At 35.5% G+C, this 15020-nt stretch overlaps 3 protein-coding genes across 4 annotated transcripts; 1 reads left to right on the forward strand and 2 right to left on the reverse strand.

Annotated features, from left to right (window-relative positions):
• The first annotated feature begins 587 nt into the window (after nt 1-587).
• Nucleotides 588-3396, forward strand: LOC142640932 (uncharacterized). Its single transcript, XM_075815253.1, has 2 exons — nt 588-1526; nt 2961-3396. Exon 1 carries the CDS (start codon nt 655-657, stop codon nt 1486-1488), a length of 834 nt encoding a protein of 277 aa, XP_075671368.1. The 5' UTR covers nt 588-654; the 3' UTR covers nt 1489-1526; nt 2961-3396.
• Nucleotides 3397-3695: 299 nt separating this feature from the next.
• Nucleotides 3696-8426, reverse strand: LOC142640933 (uncharacterized). Of its 2 annotated transcripts, XM_075815255.1 has the most exons (8): nt 8146-8426; nt 7155-7228; nt 6715-6756; nt 5875-5916; nt 5517-5600; nt 4882-4969; nt 4073-4170; nt 3696-3990 (listed from the first exon to the last, which is right to left on the reverse strand). In XM_075815255.1, the coding sequence occupies exons 1-8, from the start codon at nt 8333-8335 to the stop codon at nt 3964-3966; spliced, it is 645 nt and encodes a 214-aa protein (XP_075671370.1). In that variant the 5' UTR covers nt 8336-8426; the 3' UTR covers nt 3696-3963. The 2 variants fall into 2 exon arrangements, with proteins under 2 accessions (XP_075671370.1, XP_075671371.1); XM_075815256.1 differs by lacking the exon at nt 5517-5600 and having other exon boundaries at nt 8146-8409.
• Nucleotides 8427-10820: 2394 nt separating this feature from the next.
• On the reverse strand, nt 10821-14414 carry LOC142639294 (serine carboxypeptidase-like). The gene is made up of 9 exons (XM_075813496.1): nt 14051-14414; nt 13422-13590; nt 13108-13227; nt 12763-12906; nt 12517-12667; nt 12263-12351; nt 11576-11834; nt 11318-11451; nt 10821-11185 (listed from the first exon to the last, which is right to left on the reverse strand). The coding sequence occupies exons 1-9, from the start codon at nt 14374-14376 to the stop codon at nt 11054-11056; spliced, it is 1524 nt and encodes a 507-aa protein (XP_075669611.1). The 5' UTR covers nt 14377-14414; the 3' UTR covers nt 10821-11053.
• Between the last annotated feature and the right edge of the window lie 606 nt (nt 14415-15020).

Below are 15020 nucleotides of genomic sequence, written 5' to 3' on the forward strand. Positions count from 1 at the left end.
GTTGAAATGGTAATATAAGATGTTTTATTTATTACCTAGAGAATATTGATTTTATAGGTTTATCTAATAGAAAATTCAATGACACATGCCTTTGGTTTTTTTTTTTTTTTTTTTTTCTTTTATTGCCTAAAATGGGTGTTCATTTAAAACCTAAGCAAGCTAAACATTGGACTTAAACTCATGTAGAATGATAAAGAAGAAAATATACTCATGTCGAATGATAAAAAAGAAAGTATAAATGACAAAATTTTCATTGTGTATGGTTAAAGATATTTGATAAAGAGTTTCATTTATAGTATATAACATCATTCATTATAAAAATTTAAATATTGTGACAATGTTTTAGCAAAACTTAGTTCCTTATTGTTGAAAGATGATAGTGTTCATTATCATTCTTAGAAGCTTTTAGTGAGTAGATATTGCCTTTAAATAAGTACTAAAAAAACTTATAATAAAATAGATAATTATATGTTAAATAGCTGGATCAAAATTCTTATAATAATAAGATTAATTTTGTATGAAATATTTTTCAAGCATATAACTTAATACTTCTTCAAATATAAATTTTATCGCCGGATATTAAAAAAAAAAAAAATTAAATTAAAACAAATAGTGGCAAAGAGAAGAGTGGAGAGTCGAGAGAGCAAAGGCACCATGGTGCGGAAAAACCAAACCGATAGCAGCGACGATGAAGACGACACCTTCTATTACCGCTACCCTTCTTCCTCTTCTTCAAACCCAGCATCTACCACAACCTCAAAACCCCAACATAACCCCAACACCAACGATAACAGAGCCGCCAAAACCAAAACCAAAGGTGGGTCTAAAGGGCTAGCCCCATCAAAATCAACGCTCTACGTATCAAACCTAGACTACACCCTCACCAACTCCGACCTCCACACTCTCTTCTCCACCTTCGGCAAAATCGCGCGCGTCACCGTCCTCAAAGACCGCGTCACCCGCCAAAGCCGCGGCGTCGCTTTCGTCCAGTTCGTCTCCCAGGACCACGCTCTCTCCGCGGCGCGCCAAATGCACGGGAAGATCCTCAACGGACGAACCATCTCGGCTTCCATTGCCGCCGACAATGGCCGAGCTCCTGAGTTTATTCGGAAGCGCGTGTACAAGGATAAGTCTCGCTGTTATGAGTGTGGGGACGAGGGCCACCTTTCCTATGAGTGTCCCAAGAATCAGCTGGGTCCTAGGGAGCGACCTGTTCCGAAAAAGCCACGTGGCGGTGGCGGTGGCGGTGGCGGTGGCGGTGGCGGTGGTGGGTTTCGGATTGGAGATCGTGGTTATGATGATGATGAGGAGGAGGAGGAGGAGGAGGAGGTGGTGGGATTGGAGGATGATAATTGGGCGTCGGTGGTGGACGGTGGGGCTAACCAGCGGTTATTGACTGATGGGGTTGTTGAGGTTGAGGAGAAGAAGAGGAAGAAGAAAGTTAAGAAAGCTAGCTACTTCAGCGATGAGAGTGAAGAGGATGAGTGAAAAAAACCAAATTTTGTTGTGTTGGGTATGCTTTAAATGTAAGTTTAATTGAACCTCGCTGGTTTATTTGATGTGCTTTAGTTGTTTGTACTTTGTTTGAATGTTTCCATTGGAATTACCAAGAGATGCCAATTGAAAATACGCCGGTTTAGATGGTAGTGGATGTCAAGTTAGGGAGTTTTGTATCGTTTGTTAGTTTTGATTTTTATCATTGACATATTTGAATGTGCCTGAATTGTGAAGATTAGATAACTTTTGGTTAATTTTGCAGAGGGTGGTTCTTTGAATGATGGGATTATTGTATGTAGAGCTATATATGATTGCGTTGGGAAACCATAACATTAGATTGGGGGAAATAGTTGAAATTTTCTGTACTGTACTCTTAGTTGTCTGGAAATTGGATATAGTGGGGTTTATTCTTTGTAAACTTGGAGTTACAGGAAGTTTGTAGGTATCAATGATTAATGGTTTTGTTGAGCAGGCATGTTACAGGAAGTGTGTCTCCTATCTTATGGATTGCTGTTTTAAGTATTGCTTTGCCTGAGTTGACTAGTCATCATGAAATACCGTCAACTCTTTGTGTATTAGCAATATATCTACAAGTGATTCATTAAAACATAAGCTTTCCCCTGTTCCTTCTTTACTAGTCTTTGTAGAAAAAGAGGTTTGAGTGAAGTTTTTAGGGAGTTCTCTTTCTCTGGGTTATATGCATTCTTTTTAATGTGGTTTAGATGTGTTTGTTTGGTTAGGGATTTCATATGTAGCTTGCAAAGAGATGTTATGTTTGTTTTCAGAGGCCTGAATAACAAACCAAGCTACTTGAGCCTGGGTCTAATTTGCTTGCTCAAATGTTTTGTTATTTGGATAAGTTTGATGCTTGTTTTGGTTTATTCCTTGAAACTTATGAACCAACTTTGTGTATGATATAGATGGTGACCTGGATGTTACTGCTTGCTCAAATGGCTAGGTTTGGGGAAATATATGATTTAGAGTCTACAATAGGGGATACTGGGTTTAGGTTTGTTGATTGATTAGGATAAACTTAAGAATGACTGAACTTGAGTTGTTTTGAATTAACCACTTTTTCTAAACAAAAAAGAATATGGTAGTAGTAGTTAGTCCTCTTTATGAGTGGTCCTTTGTGTTGGGTCTCATAGATAGCAACTCTATTAATTCTTTCATAGATTCGATGCATATGTAGATAGTTTTCCATTTGTGATTCTTTAGGCTACTTCGTGACTATTTTCATGAGGTAGTCTTGTTTCAATAAAATTAATTTTACCTATCTAAAAATAATACGTTTGGATGGGGAGTACAGTAGAAGATAAGATTTTATGTATTGACAATAGGTTGTACGGCTAAATACTGAGGAAGTTATCAGATAAAACATTGGTAATAATTAGTACACTTATGCTGCTAATATCAGGATTATCAGATATTGGGGCTAACCAAACCAACTCACTCTTTTGCAGGAGACATAATGCTGCATGCTGCTCATCATATTCTCCCAGCAAGGTTGCTTAAGACTCTGCTCTGAATTCTCAACAGAGCACATTTGTGGTTGCTGTCTCATGGCCAGTGTAGTTGAATATTGATGCTCTGGCTTAAATTATTTTGGATCATCTCAATTTTTTGGTTTTCTTTCTATGATGATGTAGGTGGTCCTTGTTCAGTCTGAAGTGTGAGCAGTATGTAATTTAATAGATTCTGTCATACTGTGTAAAAGAAATAAAGAAGCACAAGTTCTAGTGATTAGGGTTATTGTTCTTTTCTTTTTTCCTTTCGTATCGAGGCCTGTAGGATAGTAAATTCATGTCCTAGAGCAGCGGTCACAGTGGACATAGAGATGTGTATTCAAATTACATTGTACGCAAAGGAATGCAGGACTTCTATCAACCTTTACAATAACCGCTTGTCTACTGACTAGCTTGTAGTCTTGTACCTTTTGGCTGGTACCTACATTCATAGTGCTGACCTAGAGAAAAAGTTAAAGAAATTGTTAATTAATTAACACAGTTCATATCTTGTTATTGGATGGCGGCTTTGATTGGGTAAGACATCCATGTTCCACAGGTTTTGTGACTACTGATGGAATAGAAATTAGAAAGACAGGAATGTGTTTGTGTTTGTGTGTGTGTATATATATATATATATATATGATGGGTGAGCAATTTTATGTAACATATTTGGATCATCAAGCCAAAAACAATGTAAAGACAAGGTATCCATTTCAGCTTCTAGAGTTGCTTGAATTTTACACGTGCATTGGTGTCAACATCATAAGAGGATTCGGATATCATTTGAAGTTTTAATGACGTACAAAGCTTCATATTTACTTGTATGCTCTTTTCCTGCGATAGAACATAAGATGTTTTTCTAACTGAAAACTAGATGACCTTTTGCCACATCACTATATAAAACAATCGATCTCATGAAGAAAAGTGATGCTCTAGCAGACATCTGATTTGGATATGCCTATGTCGAACTGGGTTGCTTTGCAGTCTGCATGAAAATAAAGTATAGCATCAGTAACGAGATGAGATGATAACATAGAAACTCACATAGATATCAGGGAAATCTTTACCAGCATTTCATGGTCCCCCATAATCTCTTCTATCAACTCCTGGAGCGGCTTATCAGCACTATTGGGAACAAGTGCTGCAAATACGGCTGGTTCTAGTCCTGTATAAAAGGACAGTTTCAAATATAATACATAGATGGAAGCTAGCACAAGATATATTTATCAGGAACTGTATAATTGATTAAAAGAAGAAACACTGGAAATATGGTTTATCGCCATTAACTGTAATGATACTTAATAGACACAAGGGGTCACCCATTGAGAAGACCAAAGAGTCCACTTCCCTGAGCCAAATCAGGGTTTAGGAGGAAGGGGCATGTATGTGTATGTGGCAAACATTTGTCTTCATATAAATATACTGCAAAATGAAGTTTTGCATTTGGGTTTGGGTTTGGGTTTGGGTTTGGAGCATCCCTGTACAAGAAAACCACATGAAGAAATTGCTATGACTCTATAAGTTCACCCATATGAATTAAATGCATATACATATTCATCAAAAAATTTTTTTAAAAAAATGCATGTACATATGGTGGAGATAGATCTCTGTTCCACATATACCCAGACCATAATGCTCGTACTTGGTAACAAGTTCCAGATTTCAACATCCTTTTGTATCGATGCATCTGACATTCTTTCCATTTTAATTTTATTTATTCCTTCATATTAAAGTATTGAGATTGTAGTTTCTGGAACTTCAAAATTTTCAGGAAGCCCCTCTGGTCGAGTCAAAATTCTCAATTATGACTTCACTACCATTCAAAGTGAAATGTGAAGTTTACTAGCTTCATCTGGGGTTAGGAAAATTCCAATACCAGTTTCTGGAAAGGCATCGATCAACACCATCATCTCCTCTCCACTTAGACCAGATAAGAAGCAGATCCGTGGCAGTGACTTGGCTACCTGCAGAAGAAAATACACTGGTTACATGCATACACATATGAATACCAGTTAGAATTTAACAAGTTTTATAATCTGAGATGGTCCTTCATTTTATTAGAACCTAAAGCACTGCCTTCTCTTTCTGGGAGGTATTGGCTTCCGATCAATAGGTGAAATGCTTTGACTGCATCATTATTTGGTTGGTTCACATAATGTTGAGAAGAGAAGTTTTTGGCATTTGATGCTACGAAAATATTAAAAACAAGTATTTAGTAGTTTACACTTTCCATCCCAGTAAATAACAAAATTCAACAAATTGAATAATGAGATATTTATTTAGATACTAAGATGACTTTCCCTTTGTAAGAGTTTTAAGAGAAAAGATGTACTCGTTTGATGGTATAACAACAAGATATATTGAATCAAATGCTATTAAAACATGATTGGATTACTCAGCTTCCACTGAAACATGTTGGTGGCAAGATATGATAGGCAGGACATGGTAAAAAATTGACCATAATAGAATTATCAACAAGAAAAAAGTGAGTAGCAAGTTGAAGAAATCAACCTTTACTGCTTCCAAATGGGGCTGCCTCGTATTCATTGCTTCCCAAAGGGGACGAGTAATCATGTCTTCAGTACAAAAAATAATCTACAATAGTGAGCATCAAGCTCATTATAGAGATTAGGAGCACATTTAGACAAAATCATGTAAGTCTTAAGCATGGGGTTATGGTACTCAATATCTTCCATAGTTGTATAAAGTGAAAATTTCAAAATAATTAAGTCAGAACAGGATATCAATGGAAAAAGTTTAGAAAAAAGAAACAAATGATTTTTACGATTTTCAGGTTTACCCCTATCTTGAAAAAGTTCTCCATCAAGCTCATATAAAGTGAACACAAAGATATGGTATAACTATATACCTCAAGGAATTCACCATCCAACTCTTTCAAAAGCTGTTGTATCTGCATGAGGAAAACAAAAAAAGAATTGTAGTGTGGGTTAGAACCAATTTCTTGGGCATTAATATTTTTTAAAAAAAAGTCCTACAAAGAGGCAAGTAGCCAAGCACAGTCTGCTTCCTTAAATGAAGATTCATCTCAAAGCTGCATGGAAGTCATTCCTAAGGCTTACAAATTCAAATTCAGGCACCATATCTTCACCTTGACAATTTTCCTATCCCCCCCTTAAAAAAAATCATACCGGTTCACCATTTGATATTATTACCTTAGAAATAGACCTCGAGTTATATGATCATAATGATACGTGCTAACATGACCACTAAAGAGTGACAGAACTCTCTTTAAAAAAAATTATTATTATATATATTTATTTAAATAATTGGTCAGAATACCATTATAAATACCATGAGAATAAACAAAAGATCCCAGATGCGGCACTTCTTACTATATATGGTGAGCATAAATGGTGTTCACAGATTTGGTTGAGACGGAAGAGAAAGCTTAAGTTGAATGTTGAACCTTATAACCTTCAAACAGAGGTGCAAAATACCCCTCCAGCCCCCCCCCCCCAACCCACACACACACGCAACAAATTTCAACATGTCATTTGAGTCAAAGCTTATTGGACACAATATGCATGAATTTTAATATGAAAAAATAGATATTTTGTAGCAAATAATGGTATTACATTGATTTACACTTATAATTGTACAAAAGCATTTCCTAGAGCCTATTCAAATATTCACCTAATGTATCGAATAGTGGCAGAGATGGCAAATGATGTAAGAAACAAAAGATTACCTTCATGGCCTCTTCCACTTCAAAACCCAATAACAATAAAGCCTGCAAGTTTGAATCATCAACTTCAGTAGGATTCAGAATATGATCCCATCTATTTAGTTATTTTAATAACCACTTTTAAAACAATGTTTATGATTTCCCAGGTAACAAGTTCTGGTTGTGTTTATAACTTATAAGTATACATGATCCAAAAATAAGAGTAACTACTTTCTTTGAGGTACTGTAAATTCTAAACTGAACAACTTAATATAGAAAAAGATCTAAAGTTAAAAATATCTTTCTGTTTCAGAAACTTGTATCTTAGAGCTGATACACAAAGCAAAACCACATAGCATATACGATTGTCTTAAAGTATTACTAATAAGAGCATGAGCAATTTTTGTCATCACATAGGAGAAAGTAAGAATTTTACAATTGAAATGTAACTAACCAGAACTTACAGGTGGACCATATCTGGGATCCTCAGCATTCAAAGGTACAAACTTTGAGTCTTCAATTAACTCACCAGGAACTCCTGTAAGATGAAGATAATAATCCAAAAAAAAAGGTAGCATTAAATTTCAAAGAATATAAATAATGATTATAAGAGGTGTTTAGCAGAACCAAATGAAGGCAAAATCTTACTTTGTCACAATAATACTTCAAAGATAATGATTTCCGTGATTGTTTATGTCTATTTGCGTATGTTTTCTATGGCATGAGAATGAGTGAGTGTATCTCAAAATGGTGTTTATGAGTAAGTCTCGATTTAGAAATAAAGATGCAAACTTTCCAACAACCCAATTCCTCTTCTTGTCTCTACTGACTTTTCAATTATTGCCTGCCCTCTGGGAAGAAGTGATAGCAGCATCAAGAAGCTAAAATTGTTCAAATAATTCAAATCCATTCTCTAATGCAAATGGCTCTCAAAGAAACAAACAAAATTGCATTCAAATACTTCCTTCTACCCCTTAGCCTTCCTACATTGTTTCACTTATACAACCATAGTCCCTGCTCCCAAATCCTCCAAACACTACATCATAAATTACCAATTGCCCCCAAAGCCTAAGCTGGTTGGAAATGATGAGTTTAATCATTTAGCTATTATTCTAACACTCCCTTTCACATGTAAGCTCAGACTCCCCCTTGATAAATGGAGTGGAGACAGTTCAATTTCAGGACCATCTGCTCCATACCATGATAAATTTCCAATTGTTCCAACAGCATAAAGCATTAAGAAAAGGTAAATTTGATCATTTAACCATTATTATAACACTATGTATTCAACTTTAAATGGTTCAACTTTGCAAACAATCAAGAAAATGCAAAATTTAACATTATTAAAAGGCTAAAAGCTTAACCACTAAAGTTTAACACATACCCATCTCCCAAAATACCCTCCTAAGAGAAAATAAAGACAAGAAATGAAGAAACTGAAAAGGATAAGCCCACCTTCAGAAGAAGATGCTTGTGGTTGTGGGAAATGCTTGAGCTTCAGCTGATGGGTGTTGTTTGAGGATAAATATGAAACAGTTGAAGTATGTGAAGGTGAAGCTACAAAATGGTTTATGGAGACTGAAGGGGCCCATAGCGTACGAGAGTACAGAGAATGGTTTGGTAAAAACCCAAGCACGGACGCCATGATGAGACTATGAGTCTGAGACTGTACTTTTTTCTTTATCCGGAGGCAGCTAAACGAACTCGTACATTGTTATATGTTTTTTTTTTTTACTTCTTATTGTTATTGATGAGCCTATTCTTGTTAACTTGCTATGTCAGGGAAACGACCCACCGTATTGATACATAGTGGGTGATAGATAAAGCATTGTCGTACTCGTATAACAATTAACAAATGAGTTAATGACATATAAAGATACTCGAGAAAGAACAAAAACAATCACTTAGCAAACTTAAGAAACCAATGGTGTATTTTGATCTATTTTTTGAATGTCCTCCGGATAATAGAAAACAAAAAAAAAAAAATTACTATTATAATGAAATATTGTAAAAGATAAATATAATTTAATAAGCAAAACACAAGGAAAATATTGAAGACTAACTCTAAGTTTGGTTTTAGCATCACACAAAACTCGGACGAAGTTGGGAGAGGTCTAACTTGATGAGACAAGTTATGAGAGTGAATCTCCCTCATTTACATAAATTTACAAAAATGCCATTGAAACTCATAACTCATAACTTGAAAACAATGAAAACTTGTTCTCAGTTTCCATAACTCAAACTCAATTTTTTGAATACTGAATTATGGAAATTGAGTTACAGAAACTAATCCAAACAAACTAAAATGGGGTGGGCTCATGAAATTTGAGAATTGAGTTATGAAAAGTGAGAATTGGGTGACGAAAACTTGCAAACTAAACATAGCAAAAATGTCTAATTTCGTGTATATAATTGAATGTTTCAAACTCATAAACCACTCCCGGTAATAAAATGTTTCTACTCGTGAAATTTTCATGGTATTGGTGGCTAAAGTTATTTATCGAGATCCGTTTCAGTTGTATATAGTACTCCATAATGCTAATGAGAAATTCTAGCATCTAGTTCAGGGACAATGTTTTAGATGACTAAGGAAACTTGGGGTTTGAGTACATAGAGAGAGAGAGAGACTGAATATTAACCTGACTGGTTAGTTGTGACTTGTGAGAAATGGCATACGTGCTAGAAGAATGTTTGCTAGTAAATTGATAGGCCCGCACTCGAAATGCTAAAGCCATTGCATTTAGCTCATTAGCATAAGCCCGAGCCTAATTTTACTCCGCGTGTAAGCCAAGTCCCCTACTTGTACTAGAAGTCTATTAGTCTAGGGTTTAATCTATTATATATATATATATATATATATATATATATACATGTTATGGTTCATTGTTCATTGTAACACTGAATTTGTACTATATTCTAATATATTATTGATGTAACTCTTTAAGTTTTCCTCCGTGGATATTGGCCATTACACTAAACCATGTAAGCTTTCGCATCCATACTAGCATATTCAACATGATGTATCAATACTAATATTTAATATGGTATCAGAGCCATCTTCCTATAGCCATGGTTTTTTGTTCTTATAGTGTATTAAAAGCAATTTTTGTCTTCCTTAGTGTTTCTTCACTACATTCATTTTCTTTGGCTTTCCACTGTTGCCATCAAAACTCTCCAATATAGTCATGCTACCGTTAGAAGTCGCATCAACACTGCAAGACTATTGTCTTTCTCAAACCACCATCACAGAGCCAAACTTCATTCAATGAATCTTCTCAACCTTATCAAATCTCAAAGTTTTATCAAGCTTCCATTTTGAGTTTGAGAGGGGGTGTTAAAGATATATTAGTCCATTAGCATAAGTCCTAGCATAAGCCCAAGCCTAATTCTACTTTGTGTGCAAGCCAAGTCCCCTACTTGTACTAGAAGCCTATTAGTCTAGGGTTTAATCTACTATATATACACACATGTTATGGTTCATTATAACATAGGATTTATACTACATTCTAATATATTCTTGATATAGGCAGTTAGACTAAACCATGTAACTTCCGTATCTATACTAACATATTTAAGAAGTAGTATTAATGCTAACATTTAACATTCTCTATACAAAAAAAAAAAAAAAAAGGAGAGAGAATGGACCGAGAGAAAGAGGGGAAGAATGAGAATATTAGGGAGATTAACAGCAGAGATTCAAGGATTGTTTCCCGCTCCGGCATTGGGAGAGAGAGAGAGAGTATTTAGATGGGTTTGTTCAAGGTTGGTGTTCATGGGCTTCAACCTAGTAATTTGTTCAAGTTCTATCAAAATTTGACAGGATTGAGATACTTTGTCTACTGCGCATCACAGAAGTACCATTCATGAGCAAATAACTATCGAACTCAAGGTGATATCAGATGGCTTAGCAGAAAGCCGTAATCGGTTATGAATACAGAAAAAACACAAAACAGACTTTTCTTTTGAGAAATTTGAAAAAACACAAAACAGACTTTCTGTTTGAGAACTTCGTCTACATCCACTCCCCTTGAATGACCCCATGATGAGGGTTGAAATGTCTTGTAGGTCAAATTACAACGCAGAACAATAGACAAACTAGAAACAGAAAGAATATACAGAAGCATATAAACTATACAAACATTAGGCATCATATTCTCAATGGTTATTGTTGTGAAATCTTCAAAAAACGTCAAGATACCACATTACAAGAGACTAGAGTTCTTTTTCATCCCAAAGTTGAGGTGTGCACGAATATTTACAAGCGTAGTAAGAACCCAAGGAAACCATATACTGATTTGCTCTGACATTGAGGTCAAACAGAGCTCTGTGTAAGATAACAAAATAAGATGAAAGAACAATGCAATCACATCTCAGCAATAAATATTCCAGTATCATCAGATGGCACTTCAGTAAGTTTTCCCTGAGTCCACCTTATCAGCATCTCTAATGCAGCTTTGGGCTGGTCCATAGGAACCATGTGACCCGCATCGTGGACCTGTTTATTGTTTACATATATCACGCAACTATGTCAGCACTGGCAACCAACAATTAGCCATTGGTAGGTGAGGTGTGCGCATGGTGTGTGTGTGTCTGAGAGAGAGAGAGAGAGAGAGAGAGAGAGAGAGACCTTAAGGAAACTGAGAGGTCCATGGCTTTTCAGTACTCCAGCTGTTGAACCATTGACTTCAAAATGAACTTCAGGGGATGCTACAAACTTTTGCTGACCAGACCATTCCATAGCATGAACCCATCTTGAGTTACCTACTCAAACAAAATTATAATCCAGGCTTGAATCACATCCCATACAATTGTTATTGGTAATTCTTTAACACATTAGATTCCTAACTTACAACATGCTGGTTTTCCACTAAGCATAAAAGCTTACCAAGCCAGTTGCATATGAGATCATATTCTCCAGCATACACAAGCAATTTGATTCCATCCTCAAGAAGCGTAGGAATACCCACTTCGAGATTCCTCATCCAGTCTACCAACATGGCCTGATACACTGTAGGGCTACACGACACAAAGTCTAAATCCCCAACTCCTAGTGCATTCCTAACAGATTCCTGGTTTAGGAACTTATCCATGTTTGAGAAATCATAACAGAGGGGCCCCTCACACTTCTTTCTAATGTCATAATACTGCAAAGTAAAAATATTATCGCTTGTCAAATTTGAGGTCTATCCAGGTGTCAGAATGCACATAGTTATGAATGTCAAGAGGTAATGGAAATATGCTTCTGTTTCAGTAAAAAAAAAAAAAAAAAAAGGAAATATACTTATGTCACAAATAGTCTATATTTTCAGGTCTCAAGTCTCATTTTCAATACCAAAAAAAAAAAAAAGGATATTCCCATCTTCTACAAATTCTTCTGTTTGAAAGAATCATTCTTTATATTTTTCATTAAAAGGAAATTGTCAAATTCTTTTTTGTGCAGAAAACATTTTAAAGTAAGGATTGAAAAATTAATTACTCATCCCCACCCCCCCCAAAAAAAAAAGAATTGACAAATTGCAGTACCATGATCAGACTTAAAGCACTAAATGAAGAATAGAATGAGTTATCTTACATTGATGTCGCCAGCAAGGGCAATGATGCTACTGAATATAGTATTACAAACAAAATATGAAGCCACACAAGAGATTGTACCATCAGTGCCTGAAAAAAAAATAAAAGTTTAACCACAGTGCAGAGAGAGAGCAAGAGACAGAAAAGCAGTACTAGCCAACCAACAAGAGGCTACAATGCACAAGCACAAATAAAAAGATCAACACGGTATCAAATTTACATTAGGGGATATGCCAATCTAACATGCAAACTTACCACAAAGCTTGATCGCGGTTTCACAGACTGGAATCACCTTGCTAATGCGATTGTAAGCAGTTTTTGAAATCAAGCCCATGTCCAGTGCATAATCAGTGTAAGCTTTATATTGGATTGCAGGGTCGGTAAGTCCATTACCAATGGCAAATCCCTGTTAACCATTTAATTTCAGGTCAACTGCTCAGGACAGTTAGAATGACCAAGTATAAACTCTAGATCATGTTATATCAGTCATCAGTGACAGACCTTTAGGTTTATATGAATTCCTTCGTTAGCTTTGTTTCCACGGTGAACTCGAGCAGCAAAGGCAGGGATGTAGTGCCCAGCATAAGATTCCCCAGTTATGTAGAAGTCATTCTCTGCAAATTCAGGATGCTCCACAAAGAAAGCCTGATATCATAGAAAGAGCTCATTGAGTCAAAATAATACTTGCGTACAGTTACAACACGGTTTTTTATCCTCTCTCATCTCAACAGTGTTTTTTAAAATAATAATCCCAATGATGTAAAGTCCAATTAATTCTCTCCTTACAACATTATAATACACAAACGAGTCAATCAAGAAAAACTTTTACTGAATAGACAGACACACCTGCAAGAAGTCATAAAGGTCATTACTAACACCATCTTCATTGTGACGGATGTCGCGTTTATCAGAAGTATAACTAAAGCCAGTCCCAGTTGGCTGATCAACATAGAGGAGGTTTGAAGCCTGCAAAATCAGCAAAAGAATTTGTAAATTCTCTTCTAGATAGAAGACTTGACATGTAGACAGTGGCTACATGTCAAAAAGGGAACACCCATCTAATTGTTATACAATATTAACACTTCCATGTTAGCTTAAACTAATACAACTTATAACCATAGAAATAGAATCACATCTCAAAGTACAAAGAAAATAGATACCTTGTCCCAACCGTACTCGTTCCACACAAGAGACATGTTGTTTGCAATAGTAAAAGGACCATTTTCATAAAACATAGCCAATTCACTACTACATCCCGGCCCTCCGGTCAACCAGATAACAACAGGGTCTTTCTTGTTGGTGCGCGATTCAAAGAAAAAGTAAAACAACCTGAAAAACATCAAACCAAATACTAAGAAACAGTAACCAAGTACCCAAAATAGACACTTACATACAAACAAACATGAACAAAATTTTGGTCCCAATAAATTACAAACAGCTGAAAAAAAATTAAAAAAAAAAAACCTTAATTCCCTCTAAAGTAACATTTCACTATTACCACATGTGAGACTTTGTTATCGAATCAAATTCATTTCCTAAACCGCCTACAAATAAATTTACCAAATTTAAATTGGTTTCTGCCTATAATTTGAAAACAAAGGAACACAAATTAGGAAATAATTAAAGAAACCCATTAGAGTAATAAACCACTGATTTATTTTAAATTGATGGTAATCATCAGATTAAGATAAAAACAAAAAACTTTACGGTTCTAAAACTCGCAAAAAAAATTACATGAAAAAACCAATCAGAGATTGTTAAGGAAAATCTAGGGTTTTAGAAGATTGACCTAGCGGCATGGGAATGCTCGATATCGTAGTAGCCAGCGTGGTGGCCCAAATCGTCGACGGTGACTCCAGAGCCGACGAGGTCGGGAAAAGCGAACCGTTTCTCGACGATCTTCTTGGGTTCGGCGGAGGAGAAACCTGGACGGTCGACGACGTTGATTTTGGTTTTGGGGAACAAATTGAGTTCTCTGATAAACTTCTCGGCTTGGACCGATGGCAAGTTCGACCGAGATATATGAATGTCCTCGTTGAAGTTGATCGAGGAAGAGAGAGAGAAGAGGGAAAGGAAAGTGAAGAGAAGAGAGAGAGAGATTGTTGAGGACTCCATTTCTGTGAGATTTTTTTTTTTTTTCCTCAGAAGTGAGAGAGAGAGAGAGAAATGGAAATGCTTATATATTTGTGAGAGTGAGAGAGAGAGAGAGAGAGAGAGTGTACAGGTCACCTGTAACAGGTGAGGTGGCGGTGACTAAAGTATCTAACGGTCTACTTCATTCGTGGGCTGTTAGTTGCGGGAGAGTCGGTCTGGGTCGGTTTATAACATACAAAACGCAGGTTACGGTTTCTTTTACTAGACTTTTGGGGTATTTGACTATTCTTTCGGTTTTAAATTTAAATTTTTTTAAAAGGTTAATTCATAATATTTTCATTACAAATTTTAATAGTTGTTAGTAATTATAATTTAAATTTATTATTTAAATTACTTTTTTTTTACTTCTAATAACAAAAAGTAATAACATTTCACTTACGAAAAATTATACAATTTTTTGTTTAAAGAGTTAAGTTTTTTTGGATATATATTACTGTTAGTTTTTTTAATATTTTCTCCCCTCTTTATTGTGTGTATTAAAAATACTTAATATTCTCAAAAGAAAAAATAGTGAGTTAAAAATGTTTAAAATCTGATTTGTGTATTCAAGAGTTAGACTCTTTTAAATATACACTATTGTCAAAATTTTTAAAAACCTTCTACTC

Source organism: Castanea sativa, chromosome 6, assembly GCF_040712315.1.
Source record: "Castanea sativa cultivar Marrone di Chiusa Pesio chromosome 6, ASM4071231v1".
NCBI classification, from domain to species: Eukaryota; Viridiplantae; Streptophyta; class Magnoliopsida; order Fagales; family Fagaceae; genus Castanea; species Castanea sativa.

What these genes read in the sequence shown, in the direction of transcription:
- LOC142640932 (XM_075815253.1), top strand. Translation starts at nt 655, where the DNA reads ATGGTGCGGAAAAACCAAACCGATAGCAGCGACGATGAAGACGACACC.
- LOC142640933 (XM_075815255.1), bottom strand. Translation starts at nt 8,335, where the DNA reads ATGGCGTCCGTGCTTGGGTTTTTACCAAACCATTCTCTGTACTCTCGT. An exon ending in CGATGCCTTTCCAGAAACTG is followed by an intron (nt 4,171 to 4,881) that starts GTATTGGAATTT and finishes CCTTTTATACAG; the next exon opens with GACTAGAACCAGCCGTATTT. An exon ending in TGGGGGACCATGAAATGCTG is followed by an intron (nt 3,991 to 4,072) that starts GTAAAGATTTCC and finishes ATTTTCATGCAG; the next exon opens with ACTGCAAAGCAACCCAGTTC.
- LOC142639294 (XM_075813496.1), bottom strand. Translation starts at nt 14,376, where the DNA reads ATGGAGTCCTCAACAATCTCTCTCTCTCTTCTCTTCACTTTCCTTTCC. An exon ending in GAGCATTCCCATGCCGCTAG is followed by an intron (nt 13,591 to 14,050) that starts GTCAATCTTCTA and finishes GATGTTTTTCAG; the next exon opens with GTTGTTTTACTTTTTCTTTG. An exon ending in AACCGCGATCAAGCTTTGTG is followed by an intron (nt 12,352 to 12,516) that starts GTAAGTTTGCAT and finishes TTTTTTTTTCAG; the next exon opens with GCACTGATGGTACAATCTCT.